General features: G+C 36.3%; 1 protein-coding gene across 3 annotated transcripts in view; it reads left to right on the top strand.

The window, feature by feature from the left end:
* Window positions 1–23,529, top strand: part of PCDH15 (protocadherin related 15) — a 954,225-nt gene that overhangs the window by 334,600 nt on the left and 596,096 nt on the right. For 2 of the 3 annotated variants that reach the window (XM_070611305.1, XM_070611290.1), the window contains exons 3-4: window positions 5,585–5,599; window positions 6,118–6,183. In XM_070611305.1, the coding sequence (XP_070467406.1) occupies window positions 5,585–5,599; window positions 6,118–6,183 (81 nt within the window). The remainder of the gene's footprint in view (window positions 1–5,584; window positions 5,600–6,117; window positions 6,184–23,529) is intronic. The other variant, XM_070611296.1, reaches the window with a different exon arrangement.

Below are 23,529 nucleotides of genomic sequence, written 5' to 3'. Positions count from 1 at the left end.
TTTTGCCAGGCACTATTCTAAGAAATTATCATAGATTATTTCTTGTATCCTTGTTGTAATAAATCTAAGAGGTAGTTATAGTTACTATTATCCTATTTATGTAAACTGAGGTATGAGAAGTTAATAGTCTGTTCAGTATTACACAACTATTAAAAGCCAAATTTAGCACTCGAAATTAGGTTTTTTGACTCCAAAGCTCATGTTCTTAACCTCTATACTATACTAGGAATCAATTCCTTCAGCATCCTAAAATACTCCCGCATAAGATTTGGAATGACCACTACTAAGGATTTAATAGGTTATTTATTTTATTCATTTGCCATGTAGGAGGATATTCCCATGTTCACCAAATATATTGAATGATAATAATACATCAAATAGGGGGCTGGCCCCGTGGCCCAGTGGTTAAGTTTGTGCGCTCTGCTTCGGTGGCCCAGGGTTTCACCCGTTCAGACCCTGGGCGTGAACTTGGTACCGCTTGTCAGGCCACGTTGAGGCAGCGTCCCACATGCCACAACCAGAAGGACCCACAACTAAAAATATACAACTATCTACTGGGGGGATTTGGAGAGAAAAAGAAAAAAAAATACATCAAATACTCTGCTGAGTGCTATTCATTGATAATCATAGGGAGCTGGTAAGGAAATAGCCGAGTAAAAATTCTAAGGTGGCGCAAAAGTATTTGTGATTTTTCATGTCATGGAAGCTTTGGTATCTGAGGTCTTTGAGTTTTATTTCTTTAAGGTGCAATTTGATAAAGTCATGAAAGAGCTAAGAATGCATCCTTGCTATTAATAGGATATTGGAGTAATCTTGCTCCATAATAGTTCTTCAGGCTAGGCAATTGGATGATCAGAGTGTAGAATTCTAATAGAAACTGTAGATAATAGGAAGCAAATGAAAAATTTCTCCTTCCTTCTCTTTTCATTATTCCTCTTTCTCAATTTTTCATAACTAATCCCAAAGAAACCCCAATTCCTACAAAATCATCTATATGTTACTGAACCAGGTTCACTTTTACTCACCGCCTGGGAAGCCAAACACTGAGATGATGAGATTGTAGCAGAGAAAGAGCTTTAATCACAAGGCAGCCAAACGAGGAAACAGGAGAATGGGTCTCAAATCCGCCTCCCTGAAAATGGGGACTCAGGGATATTTATGCATTAGCGGGCAAGGTGGTCTGAAGTGTGGAAATAGGTGATTGGAGGCGAAGAGATGTGACATAATTGATGCTCTGCACGGGCGGAGTCAGACTTCATGCCTCTTCATAGGACTCATGTTCACAAAATGGTGGCGTTAGCATGATCTGAGGGTGGAGTTTTTAGCCTCTTAATGTCAAAAGGTCACTTACCAGGCATCTGCATGGGCTCAGTTGGTGGGTTCATGGTCTCAGTTGGCCTGAACTGGAGAAGGGGACCATAATTCCTGAAAAACAGCTCAAACACCCATTACCATGGTGACCCAGGTGCCAGGGAGATTTTCTCTATAGGAACCTGGTGAGAGTCAGATAGCATATTGCCTAAGCAGCACAGTTAACAGTGGGCAGGAGAACAGCTAAAGGCTATAATCAGTAAATGCAAAAAAAGAAAAAAAACTTCAGTTACTAGCTACCTAATCATTAATGGCTAACTGTTTACCAGTTTCATATGCCTTTCTTTACTTTAGTGGTAGCTTTTCACTTGTAGGGGAGGAAAAATACTTTTCCCTGTATACTTATAGGTTCTTGGCTGACATCCCCCTGTATAACAAGACAGATTAACAGGAGGAAAGCAAACTTCGTTATGTACAAAGATATGACACTCAAAGGCAGCCGGGCAGTTGAGGCTTATATCCCACCCTGAGCTAAGGAAAGGGATGGGGGTGTGGGACTTCAAAGGGGAGGAAGGCAATTCATAGGAAGATGAGAAGAGGAAATGTTTGGTAAATAAATGTTTTCCCTGCCATGCAGTCAAGTCTCTCAGATGTCCTGTCTATGACCTGCTCTTAAGCTTCAGGTTATGATAACAACACAGTATTGCAGGCTTAGTACCTTTGAAACCAATCATTACATATCTTTCGATTACTTCTTTTTGGTTTTAAATCCAACCTGTGTCTGAGATTATTTAAAAATATATGGCTTAGTTTTAGCTTGATGACAAAAATGCAGAAATAAATCACACTGAGTGTTCAGGTATTCGTATTCACGTGTTGTGCTTTACAACAAATTGGATATGGGAATCGGGTAGGGGCCTGAGAAGTTAGAAATTTGAGGCATGAAAAACAATGAATTTGTGGTTTAACCAGAACAGTCAAGGATGAAATTAAATAGATTAATGAAGTCCATTTTCAAGGTACAGGAGTCGTCAGCTAACCTGTGTTTCCTTTGGCAGACAGATTATCCACAGACCAGAGAGAACAGGATCTCTGGGCCCCCAAATTGCTTTCTAGTCTTCACTTTGATCTCCATTTGGATATTTTGCATTCACAACACCTCCCTGGCTATTCCATTCAAAATTACTTTTTTTCAAAACAATTCTTAATATACTTGTTATTAAAAATATTTTTGTGCATTTCAAAACTAATGAATTATACTTTCATGAATGTGTCATCCAAAACAAACACTTTGGCTGTTGTGAACAATGTTATTAATAGTTTATTTTTCTGTATCTGACTAATCTCTCTTCATTAGTCCTGTGAGTCTTTAAAATTTTTTTTAAGTTATTTTTTGTTTGATCCAGAGTAAATAAAGTATTTGTTGGACGTGAAAACATCTTATTGGAGAGATCTGGAACCTGCTGGAGGAATAAAGCTTAGTGCAAGTCATCTAAAGAAATCTGACCGGGAGGAACTGTAGCTGAGCCTTTACTCCTGGGCTGTTTCTGCTGGTGAGGACATAATGAGAACAGAGACTTCTGAGCAGCTCTCACATGTCCAATGGAGATTGTAGCTGGGCAGACCATAGTTCTGAAAAATCCCACACACCTTCTTTCAGGATCAACCCTTGCCAGGTTCTGAGGTTACTAAGAAGAATGTGACACAGACTTGGTGTGAAGGAGCTGTTGTCAGAAAGACACGCTATTTTCTCCTGGAATTTAGTGTGTACTGAAAGAATACAGAGAAGAGGCATTTAATTTAGACTAAAAATAAGGAAGATTTTCTAGAAGAAGGGAAGCCTTGCCAGGTTCTGGAAAGAGAAATAGAAGTTAACCAGGGGAAGAAGAGGAGGAAGGGTGTTTCAGCAGATGGCACAGCAAACATAAATTTGGTTTGTTGTGGCTGGAGAATGAACTATGAGAGCAGAAAGAGTAAGAGGGTTAGTTAGGCAGCGCTGGGATATGGGGAGCTGTACTTGGCTTAGCTGTATAGACAAAGTTCGTCCATAAATTTAATAGTAACCAATTGGTAAGTTTTAAATACTTATGCCCAACTTCCTCCTTCTTTCCTTTTCCTTCACCCTGCCTGCCCGTGAAGTTATTGGTTAAATATCTACTCCTCCACCAATATTCACACACAAGTACACAACACTTTATGTCTACTCTCTGCACCTATGATGGTCTTAACTAAGACAGTGGCCATATATATAGGGGAAACAAATAGTCTTGAAAAGTAAGTTCTCTCTGAAATACAAATGGAAGAGATGTTTGGTAATCCAAGAATTGCTTCTTGTAAGAACTAGTTACGCTTCCTTTATTCTTTCCTTCACAATCCTCCCTTGCCTTCTTGTTATCCCATCTCTACTCTCCATATATATTGTCTCTTCTTTCTTTTAATCATTTGTATCATTAGCTAATTTATTAAACAATTGACTTCGCATACAGCACATTGTACTATACCTGTGTTTGTTTATGTGTCTATGTTCTATTTGTTCTCTAACCTTCCCCACCTGAGATCTTTGAAGAAAGGAGCTATTTATTTTTTATTCCCATGTTCAGAACAGAGTAATTCATCTACAAATTTGACTGAATCATGAATAATTTTTGAATGCGTAAAGGAATAAGAAACTAGATGAACAACACATTATGAGAACATGGGAGTGAAATATAAATTCTTGACTGGGGATGTGGACCAGTTTTCAAGGAATATGTGAAATCTAGTTCTACCAAGAGAAGAAGGGATTTGCCAGGCAGAAGTAGAGGCAGAAATGAACCTAGGTAACAAAACTTCCCTAAAAATACAAGGTATGTTCCAGCAAAAGTAAGGAGTCTGATGTGATTGAAGGGCATGGTGCTTAATTCTACATAAAGGATGATGAGATCGTAGCATCCTTTGAAATGTTACCCTAAACTATTTAGATTTGAAAAACTTTGGTATCCCCCCAATTTTTTCTTTTACACCAAAGGAAACATACCAGGTGTTTGTGTAGAGAAGTGTCATTATTTATGCATGAATGGTGCATGAACATAATTCACGTAGAATGAATAGATGAATGTAGGATAAGAACAAAGCTTCTGGGAGATAGGTGAGGAAATCATTGCAAGAGTAAAGGTGACCAAGGGGTACATATGTATGGTGACAGATAAAAACTAGACTATTGGTGGTGAACACCATGCAGTCTAGACAGAAACTGATATATAGTTATGTACGCTTGAAATTTACACAATATTATAAGCCAATATGAACTCAATAAAATAATTTTTAAAATTAGGGATGACAAATAGTGAGCACCTGTGCCATGGCAGCAGATATAGGAAGGGGAGGAAGGAGTGTAATGAGTATGAAATATTTTAGATCTAAAAATGTTGTAACTTGAAATTCCTTGATTATTGACAAGGATGAAGAAAGAAAAATTGTAGATCTCCAAGATTTTCAGCTTCATGTGAAAGACCACATACCTTACAAAGTAGAATAGTCCTTGTCAAAGGTCTTATTAGTCATGCCCATGTGCATAATAAATAGAATTTTAATAAGCAAATAAATAATGGAGCATGAAATCACCTTTCAAATAACACATATACTTGGATGGCTTTAAGCAGATTTGATTTACACTGCAGTCACAAAAGTGTGCCATGTACATTTAACTGCATAACACAGCCCCGTAAGACTCACCAAGTACCTCCTAGGAGAGTGCCTTACTTCTCAGAAGTGTACATTTGACATCTCACAGGCAAAGCGTTCATGTTTTAATTATCATGGATATTATAGCTCTTTATAATATTTATATGTTCGTTATCCTGAGATTAATGGCAGGATATTAGCAGTGTTTGAAATAATGAATTAGTCGTCACCACTGATTGACAGGCAGTATTCTTAAGGTTTGTTCAACACAGGGACAATAGACTATTCATAAGTAAGTCGTATTTACCTTTTCATAGCAAACATATAGATGTACTTTGTGTTATTTTCAAGTCTATCTATAATAAATTTTTAAGATGCTAAAAACATATTTTATAAAGTTAATATATTTATATTATATTAGAACTGCAATATCTGATATAAGGATTTTATATATTTCTTTTCCACAAATCATTTGGTGATGTATCTGTTATTGTATAATGCTATTTATGTCTTTAAATCCGTGCTAAATATATACATATATTCTTTCTTCCTTTCTTTCCTCCATTTTTCTGATCTGCTTCCATTGATGACTCTATACTTTTGACTCCAGACTGGCAATATGAGGGTAAGATGACAAAAATAAAAATTCCAAACAACCTCATGAGCATTGCTTGTCTGTCTTTGTTTTATTCTCTTTAGAACATTATTAGAATTCTATTCGCTCTCTTTAATTAGACCCTTTATCACAATTAAAGTCCAATTATGTTTGTTTCTGTTGTGAAGTTCTAATTACAATTTATCCATGGTAATCATTCCTTTATGTTATTTCTTTGGGTTAAATTACCATCCCATTATCTCTGTCCTGAAGGACTTCTGCTCCCCAGTGGTCTCTACTGGTGTTTTCTAGTAAGAATTGAATAGTTTCTTGGTGTACAGAGTGACTGTGTTATAGTGTGGTAAGGAATCTATGTGGTTCTTACGAAAATTTTTTAAAAATAAAGAATTGTTAAAAGTAATGATGCATATTAATTTGATTGTAGGATTTTTCTTTTTAAATATCAATATACATCTCAATGAATTTGATCCCAGAATGAGCGCCCCTGCAGTTGGGACTTCTTACCGTTGGTTGTTTTCTCTCTTTAGATTGCAAACTAGCGAGGGGAGGCCCACCAGCTACCATAGTTGCTATTGATGAAGAGAGTCGGAATGGTGAGTGAGCTTTATGTTTTACGAATGACTTATCTAAGGGGGATTTCTGCTAATTTCAACCCTAGATCTGTTATGTGTGGAAGTACTAAACGAAAGCTTCAATCCAAATCTACAAACAGTTCACCTTTAGTTTTTTCCCCGTATGCATTTAAATTACGCCATTCCCTGGAAATGCTTTACTTGAATTATATTCTGATCGCAACTCTTTCAAAGACTACAAGTGTTGTTTAGTTTTGCATGTGAGGGAGTCATTTGATTCAGGATCAATCTAAGAATGCATCCAGATGCCTCCTGGAATTTTTCTTTGTCAAAGGCAGAGTTGACTATCATGCATACAGTCAGCTAGTCATCTAAATGAGACTTGTAGTATTCCTCCAAAAGAAGTGGACCACAAGGTAAGACTTACACACTGCTAAGTTCAATTGACTGGAATCTGATAAGGATTAAGATCCATAGCTTATTAGACATGACAATTGAGGAATGGTTAACGGAAAATGGAAAGTTCTTAGAGATAGAGAATTTGACAAAAGGTTTAGAGCAGAGGAAGAAGTCTGAATTTTCATTTAGGTTGTCAGCTGCAATTAACAACTGATACCTAATTCATATTAAGTTCTTCCTCAAAAAGGTAATTTTCTTTATCAAACCCCAAAATAAACATAATTAGCACTTTTGTTCCACAACACTCTCCTAACCTGTCTAAACTTTAATGTACAAATATTTAAAGATTCTCAGTCTCTCTTAGGTGGCAGTAAAATGATAATCTCTTGGGTCTTGGTTTCTATTTTAAACTAAGTGTTAGAATGTGCACTGTGGCTCATTTTGTCTACTAATTCCATGTGGAGCTTCTCTTAGGCCTGTCTGATTTATGATTTCTGTCTATTCTAAACACTGTTTTCCAGATTTATATTGTTAAAAAAAAAGAATTTATCAATTGGCTTGTTAGAGAATGACATTTTTCCTGGAATTCAACCTACATATTTTTGAAAACTCCTATAATATACAGGATGCCTTCATTGGTTCACTTCATCATGGATTTATTGTGCTGCATTAGAAACGTTCCCTTTACTCCTTTGAAGAGTTGGCATAAACTTTTTTTTTCTGGCACATACTTTGGAATTGGCCAAAAATGCCCACAGCATTGCTGGTGCCTGTTTAAACAAATTTAAGTGTCTATGTTAAATTTTAGAAACATTAAAAAAATCATAAAAATTTGAGTTTTGATGATTTCTAAAAAGTCAGGCCCTTTTGAGCATGAAAGCATATGAAGTTAATGAGTGGTTATGATGCATTTAAATAAATTAGAAATAAATCTTGTATGTGTCTGCAGAAAAGAAAAAATAAATCTGTATTTTCTAAATGTTCTACAATGAAAACAGTTTGCCTTTTTAACCAGGGACAAAAAAATAAACATGATAAAGGCCAATCTATATTTGATTTTCTTACTGTTCCATTGAATATATAACCAATTCCCTTGAATGTGTAAGCTGAGCTGAACTAAAACATTTAATTTTAGTAAATAATTTTGTTTTAATGAGTGATTCTATACAGAGCTTATTTTGCCAAACAGATAATTATAGCTATGGTAATGATGATATTTGATCTCTCCTTGTCATGCTTAGATCCCCCATTTCAGAGGAGCTCAGTAACTCTGCAAAGATGTTGCCCTAGCAGTGCTGTGTGGTGGCATGTGGTGAAAGTTCGATATTTGTGTTTTAGAAGAATGTGACATGATACAGTGTGGTCATTTGTACTCTTTAGTTGGTATATTTTGTAGAAACTGCCAACTACTCAGAATCCTGCCAAATTATTTGGGTGTCATCACAAGGAGCATAAATACTGATGTAGAGAGTAAATGTTTTACATTTTTCTTTTACATTAAATTTTGAAAAATATAGTGATCAAATGAATCTCTGCCAGATATTACAATATAGTATGTAATTCTCCTTGTCTTAAAATTCTAAAAGAAACAATCCATAAAAATGTTTTTCATATTTCTCTTCAGGTAATCTAAGAAACTTCCCAATTAGACAGTTAATTCTAGTCCTGCTCTGAAACTCTCTTAATTTCTCTTTTCTGAAATAGTTCAATTGGTAGCAAGAAAACACGTGGGTATCCTATTTTACTGGTATAATAAGTGCTCATTTTTAAAGGTTCTGGAGCTTCTTAAAAGTAAGGCATAGCAAATCCTTTATTAAGCCAAACTAGTATGTTTATTGTGTGTCAACTTGCCTTTGGCTTACTTTATTGATGTCTACAGCTAAACAATCTCTATGGTTAAATACACCCTCTACCAAAGTATAGCTTTTAAATAACTCAGTTTTCTTTAAAATCTATACTTAAATTTCTGATGTAAGTCACTGAGGTGCATTTATAGAATGTCCATTATTTGTCACACGCATCTGCGTCTTTCAAGGTTTTTACACTCTGTGAGATGGAAATATTTCCTCTTTGTGAATATCTATGCTAAATGCATTTGCATGCATGTATATGTTTGAAAGAATTAAAACTTTAACAGGTGGCAACCCATAAACTTCCTTCTCAGCCTGGTCCCTGTTATATCCTTCTTCTCCTTGATTATTGTCCTCAACAGCATGTTGATAACAGATTTATTATATCACCTTTGATCTGAACCAGGAGTTCATTTTTATGACAACTAACAGAAAATCAAGCTTATCTTCTGAGGACACAAAGTTAACACATAAAGAGACACCTGTTGGTTCCTGACAACCATCAGAATGCTCTCGAGCTTGTATGCGGAGCCTGTTTAGTGTGTAATTACATTTGGAGGGGAGAATGTATACAAGAAACAGACTTAGGATATATTATCCTGTTTAATAAAACGAGAATGTCTGAATATTCTTCCTGGAAAACTTATGTCCACACAAAAACCTGCAGATGGATATTTATAGCAGCTTTATTCATAATTGCCAAAACTTGGAAGCAACCAAATTGTCCTTCAGTACAGGAACGGATGAATAAATTACAGTATATTCAGACAAATTCAGTGCTAAAACAAAATGAGCTATCAAGTCATGAAAACACATGGAAAAACTTAAATGCCTATTACTATGTGAAAGAAGCCAATCTGAAAAGGCCACACACTGTATGGTCCCAACTATATGACATTCTGGAAAAGGCAAAACTATGGAGAAAATAAAGTTCAGTAGTTGCCAGGGATGGGAGGGGAGAGATGAATAGGCAAATCACAGAGGATTTTTAGGGCAGTGAAAATACTTTGTATGATATTCTATTGATGGATATACGTCAGCACACTTTTGTCCAAACCCATAGAAAGTATAAGACCAAGAGTGAACTCTAAGGTAAACTATGGACTCTGGGTGGTTATGATGTGTCAATGTGGGGTCATCCTTGGTTAAAACAAAGTACCCTTCCTGCGAGTGATGTTGATAATGGGGGAAGCTATGCATGTGTGGGCGAAAGGGGTATATGGGAAATCTCTGTGTTTCCTTCTTATTTTTGTTGTAAAACTAAAACTGCTGTAAAAAATACTCTTAAAAATTTTTTTTGAAATATATTTTCTAGTTTCACTGGACTCTGAGTTGCTTATGGCATTGAGTCCTCCCTGGAAGGAGAGAGGAGCAGTTACACTGGGGCTATTTCAAGCCCGCCTCTGAATGCCAGCCAAACCAAAGTCCTGGCTGCTTTCCAACAATTATCGAATGGCATTCAAATAGGCTTTGGAACAACTGGTTCAGACTAATTCTCAGCAACTGAATAAATACATAGGTAGTGCTGAGTCAAGGGGACAAGAAAATGATTTGAAGTCATGATTAAAACATAACAGTGTGATTGTACAAAAATGGACAGGTTCAGAGGCAAAAGGATAGCATTATTCATGTGAGGGATTAGAAGGCCCATCCTTAAGGTTCTTTATAGTTTTAGAGTCAAAAAGATATTGTGGGCTTGCAGCAAATTTGAGAAATGAAAGATGATATTGAGTGTCTACAGTTTGAAAGCAGCCACTGACAAAGGAAGCCACAGCTGACTCAGTGAAGAACTTTCTTTTTCCTTGTCAGGGCACATGAGCCAGAGTGTGAAGCAGGTTGAGAATTACAGACCCTAACATGCTTTCAGGGAGGTAGGGGAGGTCTTAGAAAGGAGCGATGGATTCAGTTGGTCACTCCTTCCCTGGAGTTTCTCTGACCCAGGCACACAGTTAGAGGAGGGTGGGAAAGGATGGAGAGGTTGGTCCTTTATTTGAAACAGTTATGGTACTGAGGTTGCTCCTCAGCATTCTTTTCCTTCCATTGTCAAAACCACTGGGCTTGGAGGAGCAGGAGACTAAATTTTTATATTGATATTTTTCCTTCCTTATAGTTGCCAATTACATACCCCTTGGTTTATAGGAAGGAGTTAGCCAAACTCTGCCCTGCACACCTCTAAGGGTCCCAAATGAAAATGCATGCACTCCTAGTGAAAAACGCCTTGCACTCATGGACAGGAAAACCTCAAATAACCAATATGTTTTTATGACAACTCCCAAAGTGTAAACAAAGTGTGATGTGGTAAAATTTTTGACATCTAAGTGTTCAGAACCCTCCCCATTTTGTCTACGTTTCTTCATTCTTCTTCCTTCTCTAAAGACAGAAGAGTCAAATCTTGCAGAAGGTTTTTGCGAGAAGAATCAGGGTGGAAGAAGAGTAGAGTCTGTATGGAATAGCTCAGAGTAGAAGATGGCTAGAACCTCAGATGTGAGACTGAACAAGGTGTTCAGAAGGGAGGGGACTGAGGAACCAAGATGGTGGTATCAGGCAGCCTGGATGACAGTGTTCTTGCGGGGTAACCCAAAAGACTCTCAAGAAGTTGTGGATGCTAGGAATATACAGTAGATGGAAGAATGTTTCAATAATAGTTGCCATAGACAGAGTCCTTGGCTCATGTAAATATTTGAAGAAATGTTATTAACGATTGAAATTTTTCTCTGGGCCTGTCCTTGGGCCATGCCTTTTGCAATGTGTCAAAACTAGGACACCAGTTTAAGATGTCTCTAGATTTAATTTTCAGTCTCTCTCTCTCTTTGATTCTTTCTCTCTCCATCAGTTCTATAAGTAACTATTTTGGTTATTTCAAATAAGGCATGTAACAGAGTGTTGCCTACATAATTTACATATTAAATGAAATCTGAATTATAAGATACTTCCTAAGATATTAAGCTTTTGAAAAATTGTCTAGAGTTTTACTCATGAAAATAAAAGGGAGAGGGGGGGATCTAGTATATGTCTTATGGGGGGACAGTTCTAAGTGTTTGATTTGAAACAGTTACTTTCCGTAGGCACTTTTGTCCTGCCTCTATTCTGCGTTGTTGTTTTATTGCTAAGGTAGACAGCATCTCTTTCTTTGGCATTTTCATCACCAAATCTCAGAATAATTTGATATGCAAAATATGAAAAATTAAAAGGCAAATTTAAAACAAATAAATGAAAATATGGCTTTATGCAGCAGACTACACACTTATGAAACACAGCAACTCTAACAATAATAGAAATTCTATAAAGATTAAGGTAAATAATGGATGGCTGCACAAGCTTATAAAATGAGACTAATATTTTATATGAAGTTATATAGCATCATCAGTGTTGACATCAGGCAGATGATCTTTAGCCCAAGATGGCAGTTTTATTTTTCTGGTTAAATAGGAAACATATTTTTTTAATTCTATAATTTTATAACATCCTAACTTGATTCTTAATTGCCAAAAAATTAAATCTTTTATGACATTAGCGATCTTCTGGCTAGATTGCTTGTGGATGTTGCATAGCACCAAAATAATGATTACAATCTTCTTTATTGCCATTCTACTGTTTTCTTTTCCCAGTCATCATCAAGGCATTCTGAGTTATTTCCAGTGAAAAGTACACAGATTGATGAGGAAATAGAACTTTTCCATAAATTATGAAGGAGGAAATGAAACTATCCAAAATACATTTGCCAAAATTAGGCCTAAGTTGATGTAAAAAATAATCATGTCCAATTCCTCATGTATTTTAATCCATTCATTATTGTGACTGTAAGACAACTGTTGTAATAGAAAACAATTTGGCTCTGCTCATTACTACTGAAGCTACGTAGGCAGTGATGCATTCCATTTCTTTTCATTTGTGCCAAAGAATCATTTTCTAAAAGGTCAGCAGCTGCAAACCTTCTGAATATACAACTGTGAAATGATAAGTAGATGGAAAAGTTTCCAGGCATTAAGGAAATAGATTGTTACTTAACACATCAAGTTGTATAGAATTTTCTTGACATTTAGCCATATATTAGATTACATTTATGATGTTTTTCTCATTTGTTGACTAAATAACACCCAATGTGCAATGGGATTGCTGGGGATAATGGAATGATCATAAAACAAGGGACAGAAGAAGTACACAAAGCAGACAGAAGTCAAAAAGGCCAGCAAGCTAGGGCATTTTATACAAGGAAAACAACTCTGTAAAAGTTACCAGCCTCTCATTTACTGTTTAAATTTCAGAATGCTAATGTTATTAATGATAATGAAAAGATTAAATTGTGCAAAGTAACCCCTGGTTTCTAAGGAAATGAAAAACACCTTTAAGGAAAATTCTATTCTAATTGTATCTTTCCTTTTTGTTTAAATCCTCTATTTTAATCTCATGTCTAATAGGAGTAAATCTGAATTATATAGAATTAAATTATATGCCCCCCACACACGTGCATACACATGCTCTTAATCCCAATTCTGCTGTTATAATGACCCATTTTTCGATAGAAAGACTATCAAAATCGTAAACCAGTAAGGCAAACAACTGAAGCTATGATTGATTTTCATTGGCATAGCCTGTTGGAACATGGGTCGTGGGCTTGGTCAGCAGTAAGAATGGGCCTGTGTAATATAAGGAGGAAAGGCCTGTTGGGGTCTATCCACTTGTAAACTTGTAGAAAAGAAGAACTTTCCTTTTTTTTTTTTCAGAATAATTGGAAATTCTGTATATTAAAGATAAATCATCCTAATTTAAATTTTGATTCCTTTTTTTAAGCCAAACAAAACACATCTGTCTGCCTCATATAGCCTACAGGCTAACAGTATTTTGACTGTTAATTTAGAAGACAAAGATGAGAGAAGTGAATTCGGATAATGTTAAAGACAGAGATTCTTCTACCGGGGGAGCAGCATCCATAGGGTGACACTTTTGTTGGAAGGCAGTGAGGGGACTCGGCTTTCAGCTGTCTTTGCATATCCAGCACTCTGTTTATACTTAGGTTGTGTGGTTTTTGCGTTTAGGCGGGGAATGAGTCCCTGATGGATGTTATTTAGGAACTTGGGGATGGAAGAAGCACCAAAGTTCAATGACTGGTTTTAGAATAAAGCTTCTGGGGTTTTTCTCAGTCCAGAACCTTCCTAAGCAATGTCTACCTCTTCTTTTCCTCCTGTGTGCTTTCTTGAGGCCTTAAATTCCACCATTCTCCTGCCCGCCAAAGACTTTCTTTCCCAAATTGCCTTTTAGCATAAACGGTTCTCTCAGTTCTTTTGTTCCTCATGATCAAATATTGGTTGCTACGCTATTGATGTTTGCTGCTGAGGCTGTAGAGCTAAGAATTTTCTTCTCTGTTAGGACAGTTGAAATCTGAAACGGGTCACTACTCTCACTTTTGAATAAAGCACAGTCATCCACAGTATGAAGGTTCTTAACAATCACTGGATGAAAACTGTAATTTCCAGATGATTTGAAACATTTCTTGGTCTTAAAATACTGCCTCCCGCAGTTTTCAAAACAAATGTTCAAATGCCATGTGTTTCTAACTGGAATTGCTAATGCAATTCAATTCAATTTGCTCATAAGGATCTGGCCCCGTGGTCCACTGGTTAAGTTCGTGTGCTCCACTTCGGTGGCCCGGGGTTCGCTAGTTCAGATCCTGGGCACAGACATACATATTGTTCATCAAGGCATTCTGAGGTGGCATCCCGCATAGAAGACCTGGGATGACTTACAACTAGGATATCCAGCTACACTGGTGCTTTGGGGAGAAAAAATAGAGGAAGATTGGCAACAGATGTTAGCTCAGGGCCAATCTTCCTCACCAAAAAGCATACCGTAAAAAAAATACTCATAAGTGTGCTATGTGTATTAACTAATATGAAGGTACTTGGTATTCCTTCATCTATGGGTATGTCACAAAACTATGAAGGATGCACGAGAGTTAGCATTTATTTTATATTTATATCAGGTGGTACAATGTAAGCAACTAGTACATACTGATTCCTTAGAACAAATACAAATGAATCTCTAAATTGTATTCAACAATAAAAGGTTTGGAGAATTGTTATAGCTGTGCACCATTAAAGAACACTCAGCTTGGTTAAAATGCAAATAGTTTTATTAAATAGAATGTGGAGACATACTGATATATTAAAGCTGCTTTCTTTTCTTTTTTTTTTTTTGAGGAAGATTAGTCCTGATCTAACATCTGCTGCCAATCCTCCTCTTTTTTATTTTTTTGCTGAGGAAGACTGGCCCTGTGCTAACATCCATGCCCATCTTCCTCCACTTTATATGTGGGACACCTGCCACAGCATGGCTTGCCAAGTGGTGCCATGTCCACACCTGCGATCCAAACCGGCAAACCTGGGGCTGCTAAAGTGGAACGTGCGCACTTAACCGCTGCACCACTGGACCAGCCCCAAAGCTGGTTTCTTTTTAATCTACCCAAACTACTAGCCATTGGTGACCAGAGGCAAGGGTTTTTAGTAGTAGTCCTCATTTTTCTTTTCTATGTTCTGCATTTTGCCAGACAGTAATTCCTAGTTCTCAAGTCTCAAATGCTGGTTGGTTAGCATTGAACTCTCCTTCTTAACTCATGACACCCTGGGAACAAGGCTCTTTCCATTTTAAGAGCAGTAAACAATTTTCTTTTATCTGCTCATGCTTTGGGTGGTATTTTTTTCCTTGTTTGTTTGCTTTTGAAAATTTACAAATTTACGAAACACTGATTTGAATTGTGTGTAGTTGAGAGGGTTGCTTCTTAAAACGGTTTTGAGTAGGGAAGGAAGGTGTTCTAGAAAAATTATCCTTCCAATTTTCTCTCTCTCCTACTTTACAGTAGAACAGGTGCACTATTACACAAGTGGTGACCACCTGCTTGCAATTCTCCCACTATTACAAACAACCTGTAACACATGCCCACATAATTATTGTTGCTGCTATTTTAATCAATCACTCGGTTATTCAATCATTATTATATTCAACCATTTGTTTATTTAGTCATTTCTTCAAGAGATACCTACTGACAGTAAGTGGTGTGAGGTCCTATTCTAAGCACCAAGGATGCATCAAGGAGGAAAACAGGAAAAGCCTCTTCCACCTGAAGGCAGGGGCAGGCCCTCTGGGGAGAAAACGTGGAGCAAGAGAGCTGCAAGTCATGGGAAAGTGAGAGGCAGTGGTGCTGTTCCAGGTAGAGGAAGGTTTCTCTCAGGAGATGATATTTGAGCAGGGCCCTGTACAAAATTGAGACTGAAGATGTGAGCTATGCATTTACGAGGAAATTTACATTACAGACAAAGAAAAAAAACATTCAAAGGCTCCAAGGATGAAGATGGTTGGCAAGTTTAAGATGTGGCAAATAGTTGGCTGGAGAAGATGAGTGATAACAAAAGTGGTTGAAAATGTAAAGAAGATAGGTATTGATTGAATATTTGTAGTTAATCAGAATTTTTTTAACTGATTTGCCAGTAAGTCAGCTGATAGTGATTTCATCTAGCAACCTATAGTTTGGTAAAGATAATTCTCCTTCCCATCCCTCACTCAATGTCCTAGCTTGGCGTAATTCAAAATTTGAATACATAGCTATGTTTTGTATGGACGTTTGTTTAAAATCTCAGATAATCTTATCCTTTGAAAGAAATCTGCTCCACTAAAAAAAAAATAATTAGAAAATACCTTAACTCATGCAATTTGACTCTGTGGTATCACTGTCTCATTTAACACGCAATAGGAGACTACTGCAATCATTCCACAGGTCAACGTGAACATGATAGTTTTCAATCATAAATGAATACTGAGTGTTTGAAAGTTTGATAGTGTGGTCCCATCAAAATGATCATCAGTGATCGTTTTGTTATATTACATTGTTTTCAAAACATCACTAATAAAAAGAGGAGATTTAATGCTAGTGGATTCACATTTCAGAGAAATCCTTGCAAACATATTCACTTTACTTGATAAAATGGTCATCTTTATACAAGAATATTTTGCTGAAAATGTTGATTAATGAGCTTGATTTTATCTTAATACTCAAGGACAGGCAAGGTGTGGGCATTATTAGTGAAGAAGGAGCGTCCCGTTAATAATCCATATAGGGTCCATTTCCTATCCTTAAAAGTGTTTATTTAGGGATGATGTAAGGACACTTATTGACAATAGTCAGGTTAGAGGTTATAAATTAATAAAAAACAAAGTGAATAATTTAAATGCTATCCTTGAGACTTTGTCCCAAGTCTTAGAAATAGTCAGGTTAAGATTTCTTTGTAGTGAGTAAGCTCTATGGAACCCTGTTACAAGCTCAGTTTTTCTTTCTATTTTGTGTTACTAATGACCAGCTAATACCTCTATTACGTTTCCATCCTATGGTAAGTAGCAAATATGAAAGTGAAAGTATCATTTGTATTATTTGCACACTCTTTTGACTCCTTGAATCTTGATGTCTCTCAAATGATGTTTCATAATGAATAGGTTCTTGTCGGTTAATATCATTTGGTTTTTGAAATCTATTGAGTCCCAGAACAGTATTTCAGTTTGATTTCAGTCTGTTTCAAAATGCCAAATAAATCTCATAAAATATCGTTTTTTCCCATACTTTTTCATTCTTCACCTTATGCTACTCCTTGCTTTTTTATTTTTTCAATTGAGGCAAAATGAGTATAATTGATATCTGACTTTGAGGAGACCAAATACCAGCAATTGGATATTGAATAAAAAATAATTGTTGTCTTCCCACAGAATCCTAATGAAGCTGCTAACCATTTGTATTTCTCTGATTGGAAATTCCTATTTTGGCCATAGAAATCTTTATCATTTTAGGTGAATGAAACATTAATAGGAAACTGTAAACAGTCTTTTGGCTCTACATCTGCTTTTGTTTAGAAGGCTTTGCAGATCATATTTTAGGCTTCAGTTTTATAAAAGCATGCTATTTAAATTTTTGAAATGTTTTAGTATTTTAAGTACTAATGTGAATTTAGCATTCTCTTCCATGGTATGTCTATCTTCAAATTAAATTTTAACTTAATTTTTAAATTATTGACTATAAGTTAAAATTAAGGCTCATTCTGTGACACAGTCATTCAGGGATGGCACAAATATTCCTGGTATATGTAAGAGAAATTTCTGTCTTCTGTGAGTCTTATTACACAGATAAGGCATATAATGGTATTTATTTTAACAGTGGTTGAGAAAGAAGGAGAATCCCTGCAAATATACGGAATTCAGTTTGCCTGTAAATAAAAATCTGTTGTCTAGGGGAAGGACGGAAGGCAAATATGCCTGTGGCTAATATTTTTCTACCAACAGCATGGTACCTTTTAACTCAAAATGAGGAATATTAGGATCATTATATTACATTGCAAGGTTTGTGAGAGCAAAGACTATATCTGCTTTGATTCATTACTATAATTCCAGAATGTAGTGAAATGCCTGATGCATAGTAGGCATTAGAAAAGCATTGTTTGAGTGAGTCATTAATGTGATTAACATCCACCATCAGAGATTAACAGCTACCATCAGAGTTAAAGGGCAATTACCGTCTATTTAGGATAGTTTGGAGTATTATTATCATTAAGATTGTTTAGCAAAATCAGCCTTTCATCAAAATTCACTGTGCTTATATAAAAATATAGTGTCCTTTTTGTTTGTTTGTTTGTTTTTGTGAGGAAGATTGGCCCTGAGCTAACATCTGTTGCCAATCTTCCTCTTTTGGCTTGAGGAAGAGTGTCACTGAGCTAACATCTGTGCCAGTCTTCCTCTATTTTATGTGGGATGCCACCACAGAGTGGCTTGACCAGTGGTGCTATGTCCACGCCCAGGATCTGAACCTGCAAACCCCAGCCACTGAAGCAGAGCGGGTGAAATTAACCACTATACCACCTGGCCGGCCCTTAGATAGTGTCCTTTTTAATTTCAAGTGTTCTTTTTGCCTGCATGACCACGTCTACAATGATGAGATAAATTTATTTTTGTATTCAATAGGATTTTATCTAAAATAATAGGAAATAGCTATGATAATATTCAAAAATAGGGAATGCTAATATACATATAAAAAGCCATATTGAATGTTACCTCAAATCCAAGAAAAAAATAAATCTAATTTAGAAAGTCTACATTGTGTCATCTTAAAGTATGAAATACACATATTTCATGTATTCATACTTTTTACTTTTTTGCACATTTAAATGTATTTCATAAAATAAAACCTGATTATATAATCAATCAATTAAATTTACAAAAATATGTCTTATTTTCATTATTTTGTAGTGTTAGATAGTTTGGGGTAACCAAAATTTATCAGTCTACTGATTTAGTATGATATCAAGGTGTTTATGTAAAGCTACCATCTAATTCTAGGAAAAAATCTTATGTTTCAGTTTTTAATATTTGATGGTAAAAAACTTTACTTAGATCTATTAGCCTTTAAGGGAACGGAATAAATTAGACACGTCTGTCATGGGTTGACATTTTCAAAGAGCATAATTAGGCAAAATAGAATATTTTGAATTACGGGGGATAATGGAGGGTCATGTGATACTTTCGCTGGTAGCTTGCTATGTACTCATCATGTGTCAGTAATTTTAAAACAAGAAATATTGTGTATAAGTAAATATTATTTAAACCTCCCTACAAGCAACCACAAAATATTTAAAACAAGTCAATTTGCCATGTGAGTTTACAATTCATTAATTGGAAAAACATCTCCATTTCCAATTTTACAGTTCCAATTGTTTAAAATTAAAATTCTAGAAACAGTGACTATTTTACTGATTTCTTTTTTTGAGGAAGATTGACTCTGAACTAACATCTGTGCCAGTCTTCCTCTGCTTTGTATATGGGATGCCACCACAGCATGGCCTGATGAGAAATGTGTAGTTCCGTGCCAGGGATCTGAATCTGCAAATCCTGGGCCACCAAAGTGGAGTGTGCGAACTTAACCACTATGTCACTGGGCCAGCCAAGTAACTGATTTTTGACAACCCATTTCTTCACTAAAATAAAATAAAATAAAATTGAAATGCCATTTTTTGTAGGATAGCAATGTATGATATGTTCAGAAAAAGAATAGATACATGTAATCTACCAATAATATCAGTTGCACACGTACCAACACACACAATACCCAGAAACGTCTGTGCCATATTAAAAAGAAACGAAGCTTTAAAATATTCAGGCTATGATAGGCTTCCTAAATCCTTGCCTGCGTATCTACTAGTGAAGAAAGTATACTCTGGATTCTAATAGATTTCTTACTTGAATTTTAGAAATCTGCATTAAGTGCATATTATGGAAACTCTCTATTTTGTTGGACGTGCTGGCGGAGAGAAGCATATTTAGAGAACAAAAAGCCTAGAAAGACTGCTGGGAATTTTGTCATTTAAAAAAATTATTTGTTTTAAAAAATTAAAAGCAACATCAAAGGTCCACCTGGACTTAGACAAATGACATAGACCTTTAGGCTCTCACCTCTTAAGCTTGCAGGTGTTAGTTCTTTTATATATTCAAAATAGGGTTTATTATGAAATAGCTTCTTAAACATGTGGTTAGTATCTATTCTTGCCTTTAAAATTCATTTGTGAACACTCTCCCAAGGAAAAATAGATTGAAGCCCTCCCATATTTGACCTTACCTATAATTTTATAGCATTTTGGGGTCACAGTAAATATGTCTAGAGACATTGTTAAATATTGCTATTAAAAAATATGGAGGTCTGACCCCACAGCCAAGTGGTTAAGTTTGTGCGCTCAGCTTCCACGGCCCAGGGTTTCGCCGGTTCGGATCCCAGGTGTGGACATGGCACTGCTTGTCAGGCCATGCTGAGGCGGCGTCCCACATAGCACAACCAGAGGCACTCACAACTAGAATATACAACTATATACTGGGGGGTTTTGGGGAGAAGGAAAAAAAGGGACGATTGGCAACAGTTGTTAGCTCAGGTGCTAAGCTTTAAAAAAAATATGGAGATAATTTATACCTGAAATATAATAGCATTATAAGTATATTTCAATCATATCTTAGAGAGTGAGGCTAAATATGTGTTTGGTTTGTGGCTGAGAGTTAAATATCCATAGAATTTAAAGTTCCTTTCAAATATCATGTGATTGCCTGATATGGGTTATATATGAAGTAACTATAGTCAACCTTAAAAATAAAACAGGGTGCTGGCCCAGTGGCATAGCAGTTAGGTTCACATGCTCTGCTTCAGTGGCCTGGGGTTAGCCTGTGTGGATCCTGGGCGTAGACCTACATCCCACTTATCAAGCCACGCTTTGGCAAGTGTCCCACATATAAAATAGAGGAAGATGGGCACAGATGTTTAGCTCAGGGCCAATCTTCCTAAAAAAAATAATAATAAAATAATAAAACAGCCAGTTATTTTACCAGCGAAACAAGTTTATATGGGAATAGTAGAATTGCAATTCGGGATGTGCATGCTATGGCAGACCATAGGCAAATCCAACAAACAAAGGAAAGGAACGTTATTTTATAGATAAAAAAGGAATAAACTGGGAGGGGTTGTTTGGAATGAAAGTCCAGTAGAGAAAACCAAGAGCTCAGGGTGGTAATTCTCATTGCTGAGTTGCTTTCTGTTTGCGATGCAGTGTACATTTTCTTCCTGTAATTGGCAATTCTTTCCTGTTGACTTCTTTCTGTTGGGGTCTGTAATTGAATATCTTCCTGTTGATGACTTCTTTCTGTTGTCGTCTGTAATTGACAATCTCTCCTATAATTGACCTTGAGTGGTACTGCATGGGCTCTCCGCCTTCCAGATTCCCAGCCCCATTTTAAATGAGGTCTCCCTTTACTAATTTTCACACCATTCATATATAAACTGAATGTTTCAGTTGGGATTTGATATGGGAAGCCAAGCTACAAAAATCAGTATGGAATAAGAGATTTCTTGAAAGGAATAGACTTTAGAAAACTGAGGAACTGGTGAAGAAATCTATGAAAGAATGCCACCTCTGCATCTAGTGTTAGGCATGGAGAAGCTGCAGGTAATCTAGGCTCACAGTTGGGATTGCCTGCTATTCAGGCAAAGAATAGCTGTGGAAATAGACTGACTGATATCCTCTAAGTGGGTCATCTTTACCATCTGCTGAGGTTACCCTTTGATTAGCATCTATATATGACACACATATCTTCAAGCTCCATACCCAGGTTGAGAGAGTTGACATAAATCTTCTTTAAACCTCCTTGTCACAAATGCTCCAATTGTGTTGAAGTCCTAACTATCTAGCCAAACCATTAGCTCCTCCCAATGAATCCATATGGTTGTGTACTTTGGCTATCTCTCCTTTCAGGAAAAATGAAGAACTATATATGCTGCTCACAGTTCTGCTGACTTCAAGCGTTTGCCTTCACCACTATCCTCAGGGCCACTCTTAGTGAGTTCATAGTGTTGGACTTGTCTACTTTCAGATGGTACCAGCATATCATGCAGAATTATCTCGAAAACAGATAGTTTTATAATTCTTCAGTCAACCGGTTATAAGGGACTCCACATGAGCCCATAGATGCTGATTAAGGCAGAATTAGAAATGTAGCAGGAGTGGGGATTATAGTTATGAGCAACTTACTCATGCAGTTGCATCTGCCTTAAAAACCTTCTTGAACCTAATTTTATATATCAGCACTTCTGTTTGGTGGTAGGGAACTTCTATGCACACCCAGCTTTATGACACAACACCTTGCTGATGATGGCCAGCTTAGGTCTCATAGGTACTGATAACCTATGGTCAAGTGTATAAATTTGCTAGAGTCCAATAGCAAACCATAAGGGAAACCGTTTTCCGCATAGAATGACAGGACTTGGTTACACATTTCTAAGGTTTTGTCCTGTGATTTACTTATAGGGACCTGCCAAAGGGATATCTGTTAGGGATAACACTATTGAATCTATGGTACAAATCCCCCACATGGGGAGATTTTTGAGAAAAAGCAACCATCAGTAAAATTATGCCAGAAATATAGGCATAAACTGAGATTATCTTAGGTAAACCAAAATGTTTGGCAGGCATTTGTAACTAGATTTTGTAAAATTGGTTGAGAGTCTTATGTAAAGAACACAATATTCATTTCTATAGTTTTAATGGCCTATGAAGGATTTGCAGAAAGACAGTCAGGAAAAGTGATAAAAGCAAAAACAAACTAAATCTAAAAACTAATAATTCACATGCACAGTGTGTCCAAGTTACCTCAGTTTCTAGTTTCCATCTGCAGTTTTACTTATACAAATTTAAAAATCAATACTTTCCATACTATTCACAGTTTAGAATCTGAATGGCTGACACAATCCTGCAAATTTTAGAGGCTATTTGGAAAATATTCTCTTATCTTCTCCTTATAACATGCCTTATCTGTCATGTTGTTTCCTTTTGCTCAGTCTTCAAAGAAAAGTTTCACACAGTTAATTGCCAACGGCAAATTTGGAAAAGAGATTTGCCCTGTTCTCTGATAAATGTCATTAGCAATACAAAGAAACCATGTTTCTTAGTTTGCCTAGTGTGAAAGAGGAGCAGATAATTACTCTGTTATCTTAATCTCTGAATTGCAAAAGAAAGACTTTGGGTCCTTGGAAAAACAATATTGCTCAAAAACATATCTGAATGCTTTTGGTTGAGTTCTGTGATAGTCTGTGGATATTTTTTGTCACAGATAGTTATTTTCTCTTGACATATATAGGTCCAGCAATATATTCCCATGGAGGAATAGCATAAATCATAGAATGTTCCTAATACTTCCATCTTAGAATTCTTTCATTCATTTGTTCAATAAACACTTGTTTAGCCTCTGCTTTGACTTTGGCACTGAGTTAGATACGGTGGACACAAAATCACTCAAGAAATGGTTCTTTTCCTCAAGTGGATAGAGGAATCAGAAAGTAAGGCAATAAATTACAGTGTGATATAAAAAATAACTATTATAAAGATACGGACACTATGTTATAAAAACAAAGAGAATGGATCAACTCAGTCTACCTGAAAGGACTTAGAAAGACATCATCATACCAAACTTCCAGGAGAGCTCCACTAAGGAGGCTATTGCCATATGAAAGATGCAGTCAGTAGTGATGTCAGCAACATGATGACATAAGATGTTCTTC

This window comes from Equus przewalskii, chromosome 1 (assembly GCF_037783145.1).
Source record: "Equus przewalskii isolate Varuska chromosome 1, EquPr2, whole genome shotgun sequence".
NCBI lineage: Eukaryota > Metazoa > Chordata > Mammalia > Perissodactyla > Equidae > Equus > Equus przewalskii.
The sequence above is the reverse complement of the archived record's forward strand: the minus strand, read 5'-3'. Positions and strand labels throughout refer to the sequence as shown.